This window comes from Haliotis cracherodii, unplaced genomic scaffold (genome assembly GCF_022045235.1).
Source record: "Haliotis cracherodii isolate W230 unplaced genomic scaffold, xgHalCrac1.p SCAF_1, whole genome shotgun sequence".
Taxonomy (NCBI): domain Eukaryota; kingdom Metazoa; phylum Mollusca; class Gastropoda; order Lepetellida; family Haliotidae; genus Haliotis; species Haliotis cracherodii.
Genome location: NW_027266264.1, coordinates 29933801 through 29951424, shown reverse-complemented (window position 1 = coordinate 29951424; position 17624 = coordinate 29933801). Strand labels below are relative to the sequence as shown.

Below are 17624 nucleotides of genomic sequence, written 5' to 3'. Positions count from 1 at the left end.
CCTGACTTCTATGTTGTGTTACAGGTATGACCTGACCTCTATGTTGTGTTACAGGTATGACCTGACTTCTATGTTGTGTTATAGGTATGACCTGACCACTATGTTGTGTTACAGGTATGACCTGACTGCTATGTTGTGTTACAGGTATGACCTGACCACTGTGTTGTGTTACAGGTATGACCTGACCTCTATGTTGTGTTACAGGTATGACCTGACTTCTATGTTGTGTTATAGGTATGACCTGACCACTATGTTGTGTTACAGGTATGACCTGACTGCTATGTTGTGTTACAGGTATGACCTGACCACTGTGTTGTGTTACAGGTATGACCTGACCTCTATGTTGTGTTACAGGTATGACCTGACTTCTATGTTGTGTTATAGGTATGACCTGACCACTATGTTGTGTTACAGGTATGACCTGACCTCTATGTTGTGTTACAGGTATGACCTGACCACTATGTTGTGTTACAGGTTTGACGTGACCACTATGTTGTATAACAGGTATGACCTGACCACTATGTTGTGTTACAGGTATGACCTGACCACTATGTTGTGTTACAGGTATGACCTGACCACTATGTTGTGTTACAGGTATGACCTGACCACTATGTTGTGTTACAGGTATGACCTGACCACTATGTTGTGTTACAGGTTTGACCTGACCTCTATGTTGTGTTACAGGTATGACCTGACCACTATGTTGTGTTACAGGTATGACCTGACCACTATGTTGTGTTACAGGTATGACCTGACCACTATGTTGTGTTACAGGTATGACCTGACCACTATGTTGTGTTACAGGTTTGACCTGACCTCTATGTTGTGTTACAGGTATGACCTGACCTCTATGTTGTGTTACAGGTTTCACCTGACCTCTATGTTGTGTTACAGGTATGACCTGATCGTTGTGTTGTGTTACAGGTATGACCTGACCTCTATGTTGTGTTACAGGTATGACCTGACCGCTGTGTTGCTGTGCACTGAGGAGTTCCTACTTCACACCAGCAGCTCGGTTTCTCACATCCTGGACCCAGGACACACAGACCAGCCAACCTACACCATTCACAATCTCTGCTCTACCATCTTCTCAGCTTTAGCCATTGTCAGCTCACCTCTTGAAATTCTCTACAGGTCAGTGTCAACAACAAACGGTAGAATGCTTGTTTCAGGGCTTTACCTGGTCGATCTGATTTCGGGTCCAGTAACCCTTAGTAATAATTTTGGGGTCCAATGCATGAACCATGGGGCCTCAAGGTTGCATCATGTGGCAAACTTCACGTGATTTACAAGGATCATACTGATACAGTGATGTTGTATCAGTTTATATGCTCTGCAGCCTTTAGCTTGTTATACATGGGGATTTCAGTGTTATATTGAAGTCAACCTATGAGGCTCTGCACACTGATACTATGGCAGTTATATTGCAACATATTTGGAGGCACAAAGGTGTTCCTTAGACATTTTCTGCATAACAAGTGATTTGTAAATTCTGTAAGCATAGTCTTCTCTCTATAATAATTCAGGGTATACAAGAAGGGATATGGTCGGCGGCGTGACAGCCATGAAGAGTTTTCACTCCATCTCGCAACATCCTACACTGGCTCCAACACACACTGGCTCCATTGGATCCGGCCTGAACTCTACCACACCAACCAGAAACAGTGAGTATCTTCTTTGTGGAGGTAGTTAGGAATCCTCCATCAGAGTTGTGTATCTGTTGAATAGCTCTTCCAGCTTTGGCCGCATACAGACAACGATGGCTAGATGGGATCTGACATGACTTGTATATTGGAGCTATGACAACATGCAGACAATGATGGCTAGATGGTATCTGACATGACATGAATATTGGAGCTATGACAACATGCAGACAATGATGGCTAGATGGTATCTGACATGACTTGTATATTGGAGCTATGACAACATGCAGACAACGATGGCTAGATGGGATCTGACATGACTTGTACATTGGAGCTATGACAACATGCAGACAACGATGGCTAGATGGGATCTGACATGACGTGTATATTGGAGCTATGACAACATGCAGACAACGATGGCTAGATGGGATCTGACATGACTTGTATATATTACAGCTTCGACGACATGCAGACAACGATGGCGGTGTATGTACAGTTGCAGATGTTGTTGCACCAGCCCGATCCTCACTGGGGGAAACTCCTGCAGGTCTGTCCACACAATCATGTCTTTCTTTGTACAGTAGTCCGATAGTGCTTCATTGTCCTTCCTCAGTCAGTGTAATTATGTTAACAGTGAGTGAGTGAGAATGGTTTTATGCCGCTTTTACAATATTCAACCTGGGGGACACCAGAAATGGGGTCCACACATTGTACCCATGTCGGATATCAAATCCGGGTCTTCGGCGTGACTAATGAATGATTTAACCACTAGACTACCCGACCACCCCCATGTAAACATATACTTATGTCTATACCAGCTATGTTGATATCTCTATTGTGTCTTTGATAGAAATATGGTTCATTTTTTTGGTACTCATTGAGAAATGGAAAGATTTTGGTAACTTGCCTGATGGACTCTATATAGAAGTTATGAAGAAGGGAATCCATATTGAAGTTCTGACAATTTAAAAAGCTAATAAGATTATGAATCAAAGATGTATTTCAGAAATACTAGCAGTTGTTTAAGCTTCAGTGATGTATTTTTTCGTATGGAACTGTCGTTTCCTACGTGTATATGTGATGATTTATTTAACAGATTCAGATGAGTTCTGTGAAGGTGCTGTTTTACTTTCAGCTGCTGATAATGAAGGAGTTCACTGTGTCAATCCTTCTGCTCACTCGGAGCATGGAGACAATACGGGCCACAGAGGAACTTGTCATTCAGATCGAGACAGCCACGAACAAGCTGGCAACAGTGCCCACCATCGACACCAACCAGCTGACGGTGGCCAAGACACTCTTCCAGTCTGTAGTCAACATCCTGGCTCTCAGTCAGAGTTTCCCTGATGCACTCGTCAAGTCTCTCCTCCCAGTCATTGACAGGTTAGTGGACTCCTCTGGGACATTGTAGGGCCCAAGGTGATTCCTCTGTGGGTTGCCGTGTGGGGATTCTAGGCTAGGACAGGGTAGGGCCCAAGGTGACTCCTCTGTGGGTTGCCGTGTGGGTATTCTAGGCTAGGACAGGGTAGGGCCCAAGGTGACTCCTCTGTGGGTTGCCGTGTTGGGATTCTAGGCTAGGACAGGGTAGGGCCCAAGGTGACTTCTCTGTGGGTTGCAGTGTGGGGGTTCTGGGACAGGGTAGGGCCCAATGTGACTCCTCTGTGGGTTGCCGTGTTGGGATTCGGGACAGGGTAGGGCCCAAGGTGACTCCTCTGTGGGTTGCCGTGTGGGGATTCTAGGCTAGGACAAGGCCCAAGGTGACTCCTCTGTGGGTTGCCGTGTTGGGATTCTAGGACAGGGTAGGGCCCAAGGTGACTCCTCTGTGGGTTGTCGTGTTGGGATTCTAGGCTAGGACAGGGTAGGGCCCAAGGTGACTCCTCTGTGGGTTGCCGTGTTGGGATTCTAGGCTAGGACAGGGTAGGGCCCAAGGTGACTCCTCTGTGGGTTGCAGTGTGGGGATTCTAGGACAGGGTAGGGCCCAATGTGACTCCTCTGTGGGTTGCCGTGTTGGGATTCGGGACAGGGTAGGGCCCAAGGTGACTCCTCTGTGGGTTGCCGTGTGGGGATTCTAGGCTAGGACAAGACCCAAGGTGACTCCTCTGTGGGTTGCCGTGTTGGGATTCTAGGACAGGGTAGGGCCCAAGGTGACTCCTCTGTGGGTTGCCGTGTGGGGATTCTAGGCTAGTACAGGGTAGGGCCCAAGGTGACTCCTCTGTGGGTTGCCGTGTTGGGATTCTAGGCTAGGACAGGGTAGGGCCCAAGGTGACTCCTCTGTGGGTTGCTGTGTGGGGATTCTAGGCTAGGACAAGGCCCAAGGTGACTCCTCTGTGGGTTGCCGTGTTGGGATTCTAGGACAGGGTAGGGCCCAAGGTGACTCCTCTGTGGGTTGCGGTGTGGGGATTCTAGGCTAGGACATTGTAGGGCCCAAGGTGACTCCTCTGTGGGTTGCCGTGTGGGGATTCTAGGACATTGTAGGGCCCAAGGTGATTCCTCTGTGGGTTGCCATGGGGAAATTCTGGGACAGGGTAGGGCCCAAGGTGACTCCTCTGTGGGTTGCAGTGTGGGGATTCTAGGCTATGACAAGGCCCAAGGTGATTCCTCTGTGGGTTGCCGTGTTGGGATTCTAGGACAGGGTAGGGCCCAAGGTGACTCCTCTGTGGGTTGCCGTGTTGGGATTCTAGGCTAGGACAGGGTAGGGCCCAAGGTGACTCCTCTTTGGGTTGCCGTGTGGGGATTCTGGGACAGGGTAGGGCCCAAGGTGACTCCTCTGTGGGTTGCCGTGTTGGGATTCTAGGCTAGGACAGGGTAGGGCCCAAGGTGACTCCTCTTTGGGTTGCCGTGTGGGGATTCTGAGACAGGGTAGGGCCCAAGGTGACTCCTCTGTGGGTTGCAGTGTGGGGATTCTGGGACAGGGTAGGGCCCAATGTGACTCCTCTGTGGGTTGCCGTGTTGGGATTCGGGACAGGGTAGGGCCCAAGGTGACTCCTCTGTGGGTTGCCGTGTGGGGATTTTAGGCTAGGACAAGGCTCAAGGTGACTCCTCTGTGGGTTGCCGTGTTGGGATTCTAGGACAGGGTAGGGCCCAAGGTGACTCCTCTGTGGGTTGTCGTGTGGGGATTCTAGGCTAGGACAGGGTAGGGCCCAAGGTGACTCCTCTGTGGGTTGCCGTGTTGGGATTCTAGGCTAGGACAGGGTAGGGCCCAAGGTGACTCCTCTTTGGGTTGCCGTGTGGGGATTCTGGGACAGGGTAGGGCCCAAGGTGACTCATCTGTGGGTTGCCGTGTGGGGATTCTGAGACGGGGTAGGGCCCAAGGTGACTCCTCTGTGGGTTGCAGTGTGGGGATTCTGGGACAGGGTAGAGCCCAAGGTGACTCCTCTGTGGGTTGCCGTGTGGGGATTCTGGGCTGGGACAGGGGAGAGCCCAAGGTGATTACTCTGTGGGTTGCCGTGTGGGGATTCTGGGACAGGGTAGGGCCCAATGTGACTCCTCTGTGGGTTGCCGTGTGGGGATTCTGGGCTGGGACAGGGCCCAAGGTGTCTCCTCTGTGGGTTGTCGTGTGGGGATTCTAGGACAGGGTAGGGCCCAAGGTGACTGCTCTGTGGGTTGTCGTGTGGGGATTCTAGGACAGGGTAGGGCCCAAGGTGACTCCTCTGTGGGTTGTCGTGTGGGGATTCTGGGACATGGTAGGGCCCAAGGTGTCTCCTCTGTGGGTTGCCGTGTTGGGATTCTAGGACAGGGGAGGGCCCAAGGTGACTCCTCTGTGGGTTGCCGTGTTGGGATTCTAGGACATTGGAGGGCCCAAGGTGACTCCTCTGTTGTCTTTGGGGATTCTAGGACAGGGTCCAAGGTGACTCCTCTGTGGGCTGCCGTTTGGGGATTCTAGGCTAGGACAGGGGAGGGCCCAAGGTGACTCCTCTGTGGGTTGCAGTGTGGGGATTCTAGGACAGGGGAGGGCCCAAGAATTGTTTGTAGAAGTAACCACAATTTCTCCGCTTTGATTTCTGACAGATTAACATATCGTACAATTATTGACTTATTTTCAAGATGGTGTAACTTTTTTCTTTGTTTTGCTCGCCAGGTGCAATGACTGGGACAGTCTCAACATAAAAGGCTTGGCAGCTTCCCCTGAGTTTAAGGTCAGAATTTGTGACTTTCTTGTTTCACCATGTATATTTTGTTACATACTGAATAATTTGGACAAGTAAATTACCTTTTGTAAGGGTGGACAGAATTTAGCAGAATCTGTTGAAACTCAGATTCCCAAACCAAGTGCTTTTCAATGTTTCTCACATGAATATATCACACTATTTCTGTTTTTTCAGCCTCCATTTTGGATGGAAGCCATATTTTCTGTGATAGAGCCCCTCATTCAGAGGTAAGGCAGAAGTACTACACACAAGTAGCAATATCATTAAAATCAGACCTTAGTTCTCGCTATCGCTAAACAAAGATCTGAGGACATCCCGGGTCACATCAGAACGACCTTTCATCCAACCAATCAAAGCATTGCTTACCAGATAATTATAGTGACAGTCAGAATGTGTTTTCTAATCATGCAACCTCGAAAACGGTAACACGGGGTATTCAGAACGACAGTTATGGCCCGTACGACTGATTCTGTCAAAATCATCGTCTATCTCTCGCTTCCATGGGAGAAACATTTGAACGGAAAAGGTGTTGCACAGTACATGGGAAGCACTGATATACAATCTTAACCATATATTAGACATTCCGGAATGTTCGTTTGTTCAGTTTTCAAAATGTTTATCGAGAACTGTGTCAACATATTTTTCAAGCATAGTTTGAAATGGAAGTGAGATTGCACAAGTAGTTAAAAGGTTTATTGCAAAGAGTTGTTATTTCTGGGTGCAGTGTTGCCAGACATTGAGTTGTGTGTCATGTCCCCAGAGTGCTGGGCCCTGTGTTGGACTACCTGATGATGCTGCCGACCAGCACGGCCTCCCTCGACCCCCTCATCATGAAGATCAGTGAGCTGCCGTGTGGGTGCCCGCCCTGCCAGCTGGAGCCCAACAACAACAGGAAGCCCCCAGGTAGGTCAACAAGCACCTGCCGCACCCATGTGCTGTTGTACTAAGTCATTGTAGGAAGTTAGGAAGGAAGATTGTCTGTTAAAGGTTGTATATCATCTTCCCGAGGTAAGGGAGTTAACTGACTGTAAAACCCCAGTTTCCTCCTTTGCCGAACTAAGCTGGAACTATGGAGTTATGTTTTGGCCGGACTGCTGAGTCTAAGCATAGTCCAATTGAAATTGCATAACAAAATCGACATCCGGTTTGTAAAAAACATGGATTTCAACGTGCAGATTTTAGTCGACTGCAGAATTTGCAACTGATGTGTACCGTCAACTGGGCGATGACATATATATTTTCCAAATCTCCTCATGTTTTTTATCAAGGTGCTCATGTGATTTGATGCACTAAGCTAGGTAAAACTCGTTTTACTGAAATATATATCTTGATCAGATCGTCTTGACTGGGCACTGCCATTTTGTTTGAAGCAAATGCAAGTGATATGATAGGTGGAACCTAATTGGTCAATAAGAATGGCATAGAAGGGACATAACTCGTAATAGCCACTGGTGGCACTATGATCGAGCCCAGAAATTCGTCAAGGGTGGAAACTGGATCTTTAGGGTTAGTTAACTCCCTAACCCTTGCCTTGGGAAGATGGGTGTATGTGTGTATAAGGTCTGTCTGGCTTATGTGTGTAACTCAACTTTACCTTTTTAGGTTCAGGTGTATAAAAAGTCTGCCTATTCTATGATCACATGATTATGGAGCCTGTCTCTCTGAGGGTCACATGTTTTACAACCTATCTATTCTAGGTTCATACATTTGAAGACTGTTTGTCTTACATTCTCTTGTTAAGAGTCTGCCTGCTTTAGGATACATGATATAAGGTTTGAATGTTTTTGTCACCAGCCCTGAAAGCTGTGATGGACGGGGCGCTGAAGATCCTCATCTCCGAGCTGAGCGAGAGTGTCCTGTGCCTGAGGACTCCAGTGTGCCTCATGTTTAACGTCCTGCAGGAGGCCTGCACAGAACGCAAGATCAAGACCGGACACAGCTGTGTGGGCCTGCAGGTACGCAGCATGTAGCAGAGGACCTCTCATACTTTCGTTAAATTATATGTAAATTAAAAGGGGATCAAGTTTGTTTCAGTTTTGAGAAAGCCCCATCTTGGGAACCAAACGGCTAATATAACTAAAATAGATGATTCTTTGTATGCCCCCCTTGAGTTTGCTAATCCACTGGTGACCATAGTAACACTATTGAGAAAACTGGCTTGGCCACTGGACTACTTTATGGTTTTGTTGGAATTTATCTAATATACAAAGATTTTAGACAGGGATTATTCTTCCCAATTGGGGAAGTTCTATTGGCACATGTCATCCAAAGGTCAAAGGTCAAATGTCATGAGAAAAAACATGGGTCTAAATGCATTAGACAGTATTTTGGTTTATACCTTCATCAGCATCGGGCCCTGCTTTTATACAGTTTTGCTCATGATAAGTCAAAGGTCAAGGTCACCATTTGTTTTTTGTGAAACATGGTTGTGTCATTGCCAGTTTCTGAGGCAAGATTAATCCTACATGATGGAACTTCATACTTCCATGTTTCATAACAAATCCTACCACATCCAGTGCCAACTGCACTCACGTCAAAGGTTAAGGTCACTTTGAAGTAATTGTCAAAGTAGTCATGTAGTTGTATCATTGTTTCTCTTGCATTTAGTTTAAAGAAGGTTGACATTATAAGTTGTAGCAGGATCACAAGGAGTTCATGGGGGTTGTCCCACATTAGGTTTTATACCACGAGCCGGAGGTCTTGTTTCCAATTTGGACAATGTCTATTGTAGGATATCTCGTCAGAATGTCATGATCTGATCGGTTGATCTATTATTTTCTTCGTGTGGAGATGTATAAGGGATTTAGAAATTTATTCCCTTCGCTGGTGGGATACATAATATTTGATCAAGATCACATGAACCAATCAAATCTTGATGTTCTGTTTTGGAGGTATGATAATCGACGATATCCTCCAATGGACATTCCATGTTGTTGTGGAAAGTTCTTTTAACACATGTCGTGAAAAGGCCACAGGTCAAGGTCCCAAGATGGGAAAAAACAGTCAAAGGTCAGCATTTGGATTTTTGCGAAACATAGTTATGACGTTGTTGCTGAGATAAAAGTGCGTCAGCATGCATGAAACTTTATCAAGTTTATAGTTGCATGGAGCCTCACAAATCCTACCAAATATAATGTTGTTGCCATATCTATTAAAGGTCAAGGTCATCTTTGAGGTTATTGTGAACCATGCAGAGCTCCAGATAACCTTCTAAGCAATTGAGTTTTTACTCGAAGGTTTCTATTTTAATTGGGTTATTACATTTTTCATTGGGTAGCCAATATTTTTTCACTCATCTATTCATCACTCTATTGTGTTTTTCCCTAAATGAGTTAACATTTTGAGATGATAAAAATATATATATTATGTTTTAGATGTATATAACAGTTCTAACTATAGGCTTGACTCAGAAAAACCTTGTTATTGTGTTTCGGAAATTAGCTCCGTTGTATGCCTGCTGAAAACTTCATTGGGTATTTATGCATGCTGTTTTTATACATTTGAGTTATGTCATTTAAAGTGATTGGGATTTGAATATTATGGGGTTGTATTTTACCCAAATACGCAGCTTATCTGTAGCTCTGACCATGGTTGTATCATTAATTACCAGTTAATCTAGTGCTTTTACTTATACCATCCTGAGTCTTGGTAAATCTTGGATCTTGAATAAGGTCAGGGTCTGGAAGTACTGTTTTTGGACTGTACATAAATAGTGTTATTTTAGGACCTCAGATACTCAGAGTAAATGGGTGTAATGGGGCTGCTTGTGTTTTTGCAAGCACCTGCAAACATCTTTGGTTCATATATGTGGTAGTGAGATAAAGTTATGTGTTCAGCTGCTTAGAAGCGGGCCTAATCTGAAGTCTGTTTTTTACAGTATTTATTTTCCTAGTATTTTTATTTTTAATTATTGTCTATCTCTGTCCAGCTGATTGCAGCCAGTCTGAAGTGTAAGCTTCAGGACACAGAGTACCTGGAGAAGGCTGTCGGGCTCAGCTTCCACCCAGACATGCTAAAGCAGATTGCCTCTCTAGCCGAGTGTGTCTACCATGTCTTGGCTGTAGGCAGATGTAAGTACCTTGTCTACCATGTGCTGTCTGTAGGCAGATGTAAGTACCTTGACTACCATGTGCTGTCTGTAGGTAGATGTAAGTACATTGTCTACCATGTGCTGTCTGTAGGCAGATGTAAGTACCTTGTCTGCCATGTGCTGTCTGTAGGCAGATGTAAGTACCTTGACTACCATGTGCTGTCTGTAGGTAGATGTAAGTACCTTGACTACCATGTGCTGTCTGTAGAACATGCTAAAGCACATTGCCTCTCTAGCCAAGTGTGTCTACCATGTGCTGTCTGTAGGCAGATGTAAGTACCTTGACTACCATGTGCTGTCTGTAGGTAGATGTAAGTACCTTGACTACCATGTGCTGTCTGTAGGCAGATGTAAGTACCTTGACTACCATGTGCTGTCTGTAGGTAGATGTAAGTACCTTGACTACCATGTGCTGTCTGTAGGCAGATGTAAGTACCTTGTCTGCCATGTGCTGTCTGTAGGCAGATGTAAGTACCTTGACTACCATGTGCTGTCTGTAGGACATGCTAAAGCACATTGCCTCTCTAGCCGAGTGTGTCTACCATGTGCTGTCTGTAGGCAGATGTAAGTACCTTGACTACCATGTGCTGTCTGTAGGTAGATGTAAGTACCTTGACTACCATGTGCTGTCTGTAGGCAGATGTAAGTACCTTGACTACCATGTGCTGTCTGTAGGCAGATGTAAGTACCTTGACTACCATGTGCTGTCCGTAGGCAGATGTAAGTACCTTGACTACCATGTGCTGTCTGTAGGCAGATGTAAGTACCTTGACTACCATGTGCTGTCTGTAGGCAGATGTAAGTACCTTGTCTGCCATGTGCTGTCTGTAGGCAGATGTAAGTGCCTTGTCTGCCATGTGCTGGCTGTAGGCAGATGTAAATACCTTGTCTGCCATGTGCTGTCTGTAGGCAGATGTAAGTACCTTGTCTGCCATGTGCTGTCTGTAGGCAGATGTAAATACCTTGTCTGCCATGTGGTGTCTGTAGGCAGATGTAAGTTCCATGTCTACCATGTGCTGTCTGTAGGCAGATGTAAGTACCTTGTCTGCCATGTGCTGTCTGTAGGCAGATGTAAGTACATTGTCTATCATATGCTGTCTGTAGGCAGATGTAAGTTCCGTGTCTACCATGTGCTGTCTGTAGGACATGCTAAAGCACATTGCCTCTCTAGCCGAGTGTGTCTACCATGTCTTGGCTGTAGGCAGATGTAAGTACCTTGTCTGCCATGTGCTGTCTGTAGGCAGATGTAAGTACCTTGACTATCATGTGCTGTCTGTAGGCAGATGTAAGTATCTTGACTACCATGTGCTGTCTGTAGGCAGATGTAAGTACATTGTCAATCATGTGCTGTCTGTAGGAAGATTTAAGTACCTTGTCTATCATGTGCCATCTGTAGGCAGATGTAAGTTCAATGTCTACCATGTGCTGTTTTCAGAACAGATGTACACATTCAGTCCAGTTGGAAGATGCACTACAGTAAAGCACATAGGTAGTCAATACCATCTTGTGTATAATGCCAACCTTTTGTTCCAGGTGTGTAGAAGGAATCTATATTACACATGCAGACAATAAGTTGTTTACCCAAAGCACACTGACGATGCCAACTAGTGTGCCGTGAAGTATGCCACTTACTACAATATTCGGGTACCTAGCATCAGTTCTGTTTACACATTAGCTGGTACAGAGCCTGAGCCATTGTAATGTATTTGTTGACCATGTATAAACCAACCTTTCTTTATGCTGTCTCATTCAGTAACAATAAGACAGGTCTTTTGGGATTTGATGTAAAGTGCCTGCTTTGAGAACATATGTATATTTTTCAGCTAAAAACCAGAACACCCCAAAGTTAGCTTCCAAGTTCTGCAAGTCCCACAAGGAATGGATGGCACAAAAGTTCCACATTATCTCGAGTCACTTCATGAATGAGTGAGTTTCTGCTACTACTGTCTGTGTAAAGCTAACCTGTTGCCTCTCAGGCACTTTTGAAAAGCAGATCAGTATTTACGTCACCTTAGATCATCAACAGGAGTTTGTCACTGGTTTTTGTTTGTGATCCAAGCTTTTTTTTAAAATATTCCGAAAAAAGATTGGGTACAAATTATAATAACTTTGAATACTGCTCCTAAATATATGTACCAAATAATTCACTTACCATAAAATGTATTGCTAGCTAGGATGAACAGTGAATGGTAAGAATAGAATAGAAGTACATAGATAGTTTCAGGTAAACTAGTTGTTGATTTTCTCTGATGATTTTTTTACAGAGAGAAACATGCAATTGTGATAAAAATTTCCTTTATCTCAGGAAAACAGTTGTAGATAAATGGAGTATACTACACATGTTCAGGGATCATTCCTGGAATTTTTCTGATGTGGGCTCATTTAGCACTGTTAAAGGAAATTTGGAACAATTTCTGTGTGATGCCTATATATAAGATAATGTTAAAAAGCCCCACTGTTTTTGACAAAGTGGGCCTTTTTTCAGATTTATGGGCCAAAAGCCCAAGGGCCCTTCCTAGAATTATCCCTGCATATTGTTAGCATAACCTTCCCCTCTTCATTAAATAGCAATGAGAAAATAATGATAATATTTCTAGGAGGTTAAAACACATTGACAGGACAGAGTTTCTTTCAGACTGCTAACTCCTTCCCTATAGTGACTAGGCCGCTGCTTTAAACCCAATTAAAAACTTATCTTTCTGTTACAGATGGCAATGGTGTTTCATACATTACACTTGTATGTCGTTGGTACATTGATTACCTCAGTGTCAGTAGCAGTCAACGTGAACGTCACTGCTTCCATAACGGTGTTGATTACATTTCAGCATCTTCTGTATGCCGGACAGTGATATCCTAGAGGGCGCCACCACAGCGTACAGTGACCAAGTGTTCACAGCCATGGCCAGCAGCACTATCGATGCCGCCACAGGTGAATAGACCCTATTCTGTTCTATGATATCTGTTGCTAGTCATATGATTCAGGAGACACAATCCAAGACTACGTATTGTGCTGAGGACAAGTAAAACTTGAATGATGGTTGTCCTCTTTGACTAGTATCATTTAAGGGCTAAGATACAGAACCAGTTCCCAATGGTTCAATTACGCTACAAATTGGAATGGAATGAAACTGGCCAAAATTGTATAGATAGTAATAATTTTTGTCTTGTTCAAGCAGTACCAGCTGCAAAAAGACACTGTTATTGTGAGACCACCTCTATGGTCTAGTGGTCGAGAATCCGCCCAAAGAGCGGAAGGTCTGGAGTTCGATCCCCGGCCGTGTCGTACTAAAAGATAAGTAAGGATAAGAATTTATGGATGAACAACTTCCTTATTACAATTAAGAGCGACGTTTCAGTGTATGTTCTAACACCGTTATCATAATGGTGTTAGAACCTACACCGAAACGTCGCTCTTAATTGTAATAAAGAAGTTGTTCATCCATAAATTCTTATCCTTACTTAGTACTCCAACTTCTAAATGCCTATCAAAGAAGTACCAAAAGATGTTAAAAGATGGTACTTGTTGTTACCCTGTCTGGCGCGAGCTCGGCATTAAGGGGCTAAAACAAGGACTGGTTGGCTCGGAGTCAGTATACTGTGTCTGAGTGGGGTATTCATGTTAAACTGCGGGATGGTATCTCAGTGGGCTAGCACTATAAATCGGCATCAGTCCGAACTAGTACAAGCAGCCACACACACAGACACGCATGCACGTCACTATATAAGTGCAATAATCTTGGACGTGATGTTAAACCCCATTTCACCTCCCCCACTGTTTTTGTCTGTAGTTGTGCTAACACTGTTGGTTTTTGCAGGACTGCACGACCTGCAGACAGTTCACAACACGGTCCACAACAACGGAGTGTGGCTGCTGCAGCAGATGGACGTGAAGCCAGTGGTCAGCAAGGAAGGAGTGGACAGAGTCCAACACTTCACATTCAACATCGCAAAGCCTAAACCTAAACCCTTCATCCCAGTCAAGGAGTTCTGCCGGCTAGGGGACTGTGATTTTGATCAGGTATGAAAGGCTCCATGTCTTTGATCCAGTATTGATGGTGGCACGTATGGATGTCTAGTTTATCTTTCCACTTTTGGTTGTTCCAGTAACAAGAACCATGAGGGGTTACTATGTGTGACATGCAGCGTTGATCGTCACTCATGCTATCGACTTTTTTTTTAACAAGCCTCTATGATGTGATTATATAAGAACATTCACTCACTTAGTACCTTCACAAATATTGGGGGCGGTCGGGTAGCCTAGTGGTTAATCATTCACTCGTCACGCTGAAGACCTGGGTTCGATTGCCCACATGGATACAATGTGTGAAGCCTATTTCTGGTGTCCCCTGCCGTGATGTTGCTGGAATATTGCTAAAAGCAGAGTAAAACCATACTCACTCACTCACTCACTCACTTACTTACAAAGTCTTGTGGTTAAGGCATGTGCTTGTCATGCCATTGGTCCGAGTTCCATTCCCCATTTTGTACAATGTTTCCCATGCTGTTATATATATTGCTAAGTGTTTGCTCGTCATGCAGAAGACTCTGGTTCGATTCCCCACATGGGTACAATGTGTGAAGCCTATTTCTGGTGTCCCCTGCCGTGATGTTGCTGGAATATTGCTAAAAGCAGAGTAAAACCATACTCACTCACTCACTCACTTACTTACAAAGTCTTGTGGTTAAGGCATGTGCTTGTCATGCCATTGGTCCGAGTTCCATTCCCCATTTTGTACAATGTTTCCCATGCTGTTATATATATTGCTAAGTGTTTGCTCGTCATGCAGAAGACTCTGGTTCGATTCCCCACATGGGTACAATGTGTGAAGCCTATTTCTGGTGTCCCCTGCCGTGATGTTGCTGGAATATTGCTAAAAGCAGAGTAAAACCATACTCACTCACTCACTCACTTACTTACAAAGTCTTGTGGTTAAGGCATGTGCTTGTCATGCCATTGGTCCGAGTTCCATTCCCCATTTTGTACAATGTTTCCCATGCTGTTATATATATTGCTAAGTGTTTGCTCATCATGCAGAAGACTCTGGTTCGATTCCCCACATGGGTATAATGTGTGAAGCCTATTTTGGTGTCCCCCGCCGCGATATTGCTGGAATATTGCTAAAGCAGAGTAAAACCATGCCCTCTCACCCACTCACTCACACTCACTCACTCACTCACTTTCCAGGACTACATCCTCCACTTCCCCTTCAAGTGGTCTGACACTCACTCACTCACTCACTCACTCACTCACTCAGGTCTGTACTTTCCAGGACTACATCCTCCACTTCCCCTTCAAGTGGTCTGACACTCACTCACTCACTCACTCACTCACTCACTCTCACTCACTCAGGTCTGTACTTTCCAGGACTACATCCTCCACTTCCCCTTCAAGTGGTCCGAGATGCTGCAGAGTGACTTGGGGTTGAGTGAGCACGGTTTCCGCTCTCTCCTCTTCCACCGCCACGAGATGCAGGATGGAGCTTTCCTTGAGGATGTGGAGAAGAAGCCGGTGGAAGTCCTTAAAGCCAAGTTTGACTCCGAGACAATGTAATCACCAGTGATGTTTTGTGTTTGAGATCTGAAAATGTCACTGTATGACACCCAGTGAAGGTGGTGATCTGATTTAGTAGTGTACAAGTTTATGTTTCAGTTTGTAAGTACACACTAGCACTGAATCGATGTGAGACAATCAGATGAAATATCAGCTTCCTCAGCTCTGTAAGTGTTCAGTTCCACCCACCTTGTCCACCCACCACCATCATTGTGTTATTTCCTTGCCCACCCACCACCATCATCCTGATTTCCTAGCCCATCCTCACCATCCTGTTATTTCCTTGCCCACCCACCACCATCATTGTGTTATTACCTAGACCATCCTCACCATCCTGTTATTTCCTTGCCCACCCACCACCATCATTGTGTTATTACCTAGCCCATCCTCACCATACTGTTATTTCCTTGCCCACCCACCACCATCATTGTTTTATTTCCTAGCCCATCCTCACCATCCTGTTATTTCCTTGCCCACCCACCACCATCATTGTGTTATTTCCTAGCCCATCCTCACCATCCTGTTATTTCCCTGCCCACCCACCACCATTATCCTGTTTAATGTCTGGACCACCTACTCACATTCTTTATCCTGGTAGTTTCCGGATAACCCAACCACCCATCACAAGTATCTTGTTCTTTCTGACCCCCCCTCCACCAGTTTCCTTGTGTGTGCTGGGGCACCTGCCAATATTGATTAAGATCGATACAATGATCGGAAACAGAAACACACTAAAGCAAAACTGGATAGATCCCCAAATGCAAGATGCTTTACAGAATTGTCACCCAAGTTCCGATGTTGTTCTCCTACATGCCTGTGTTGTCCCCAAGTTCCAGCCTACAGACATACAAACAACCATGTTGATATTGTTGTGGAGATTACCCAGTCTGAACACGCACCTTCCTATCCCCTTTACATCAGTATGTTGTCAGTGCATTATCATGACAGTATTTATTTCATCAAAGCGTAAATGTGATCCTTTTTTGTGAGTAGATTTTGAGGTTTTGCTGTCAGCTAACCCCGTCTCATTGGCTATCTGGTAGATGGCCAGTGAGTGTCGCTTGTCAGTCTCTGTTGTTCATTATCTCCTATATTATCCCATAGGTAAATATTCACAGCCCCTGATGAAATTTATAGATAACCAAATGAACAGATTAATCCCTCAACCTTGAACTGATAACTTGCCCATTTGATTGTAAGCAATTATATGATCAAAACACTCATTTTTCCAAGGTAAAATATCTATTTTCTATTCATCTTGTAATTAGAGGTTCTATGAACTTTCCGAAAGGCCAAATATATCTAACACGTCAAGATCTGGTAGAGCACAAATCTAAGTCATTTTAGTATCAAGAAACTGTGATATAACTACAAGTTTACACCATATACACAATATGACATACCGTATTCGATGTAATAAGCACCCCGCTCTAATAAGAGCCCACGGCATTATTTGCTAATATACTGGCTAGTGAACAATCCGAATTAGCACCTCTTTATATTGATCAATGTACACAAGACTTTTTTATTCGTATATAATATGCTCTCATGTGTTATATGCACCCTTAATTATGGGCCAATAAATTCTGGAAAAATATATCTGTGGTATATAAACATTTCAGGCTGTCGGCATAAACCACTAAATTTATCTTTCAACTCACTAAAATAATATTCTAATAAGAGCCCCCTATTTCTAATTTTGAGGTCGCTATATAAGTGCAATAATCTTGGATGCGACGTTAAACCCCATTTCACCTCACCTCTAATTTTGAGAGCTCCCTGGGCGTTTATTACGTCTAATACAGTAATATAGTTTGTACACATGTGATGGTCTATAGTTGATGCTGTGTTCATCATGCAAGAAGTGTACATGTATCCCTCTGTGTAGCTTCACTGTTATTGTTTGCCGTCCAACCCCTGTCCACAAGCTATTTTACATGTACTTGTTCTTTGTTTTTTTGTTGGAATGTTTTATTCTTACCACGCATATTGTTATCACTCATATTTTATGTTCATGACACGACCTTACACAATAAATATGTGAACAGTACTTAGATACAAGCCTCTGTTGTCATTCCTGGTTAGAATTGCTCTTTGGCAACTGGGGCGGTCGGGTAGCCAAGGGGTTAAAACGTTCGCTCGTCACGCTGAAGACCCGGGTTCGATTCCCGACATAGGTACAATGTGTGAAG

General features: G+C 44.5%; 1 protein-coding gene across 1 annotated transcript in view; it reads left to right on the top strand.

The window, feature by feature from the left end:
- LOC139475605 (uncharacterized protein KIAA0825-like) overlaps positions 1-17452 on the top strand; it is a 38546-nt gene extending 21094 nt beyond the window's left edge. Inside the window, exons 12-24 of the mRNA XM_071258797.1 lie at positions 955-1134; positions 1527-1664; positions 2100-2190; positions 2779-3026; positions 5722-5779; positions 5966-6018; positions 6552-6694; positions 7586-7746; positions 9720-9861; positions 11705-11807; positions 12707-12810; positions 13697-13899; positions 15247-17452. Coding sequence (XP_071114898.1) covers positions 955-1134; positions 1527-1664; positions 2100-2190; positions 2779-3026; positions 5722-5779; positions 5966-6018; positions 6552-6694; positions 7586-7746; positions 9720-9861; positions 11705-11807; positions 12707-12810; positions 13697-13899; positions 15247-15432 — 1810 coding nt within the window. The 3' untranslated portion in view covers positions 15433-17452. The remainder of the gene's footprint in view (positions 1-954; positions 1135-1526; positions 1665-2099; positions 2191-2778; positions 3027-5721; positions 5780-5965; positions 6019-6551; positions 6695-7585; positions 7747-9719; positions 9862-11704; positions 11808-12706; positions 12811-13696; positions 13900-15246) is intronic.
- Positions 17453-17624: the final 172 nt, after the last annotated feature.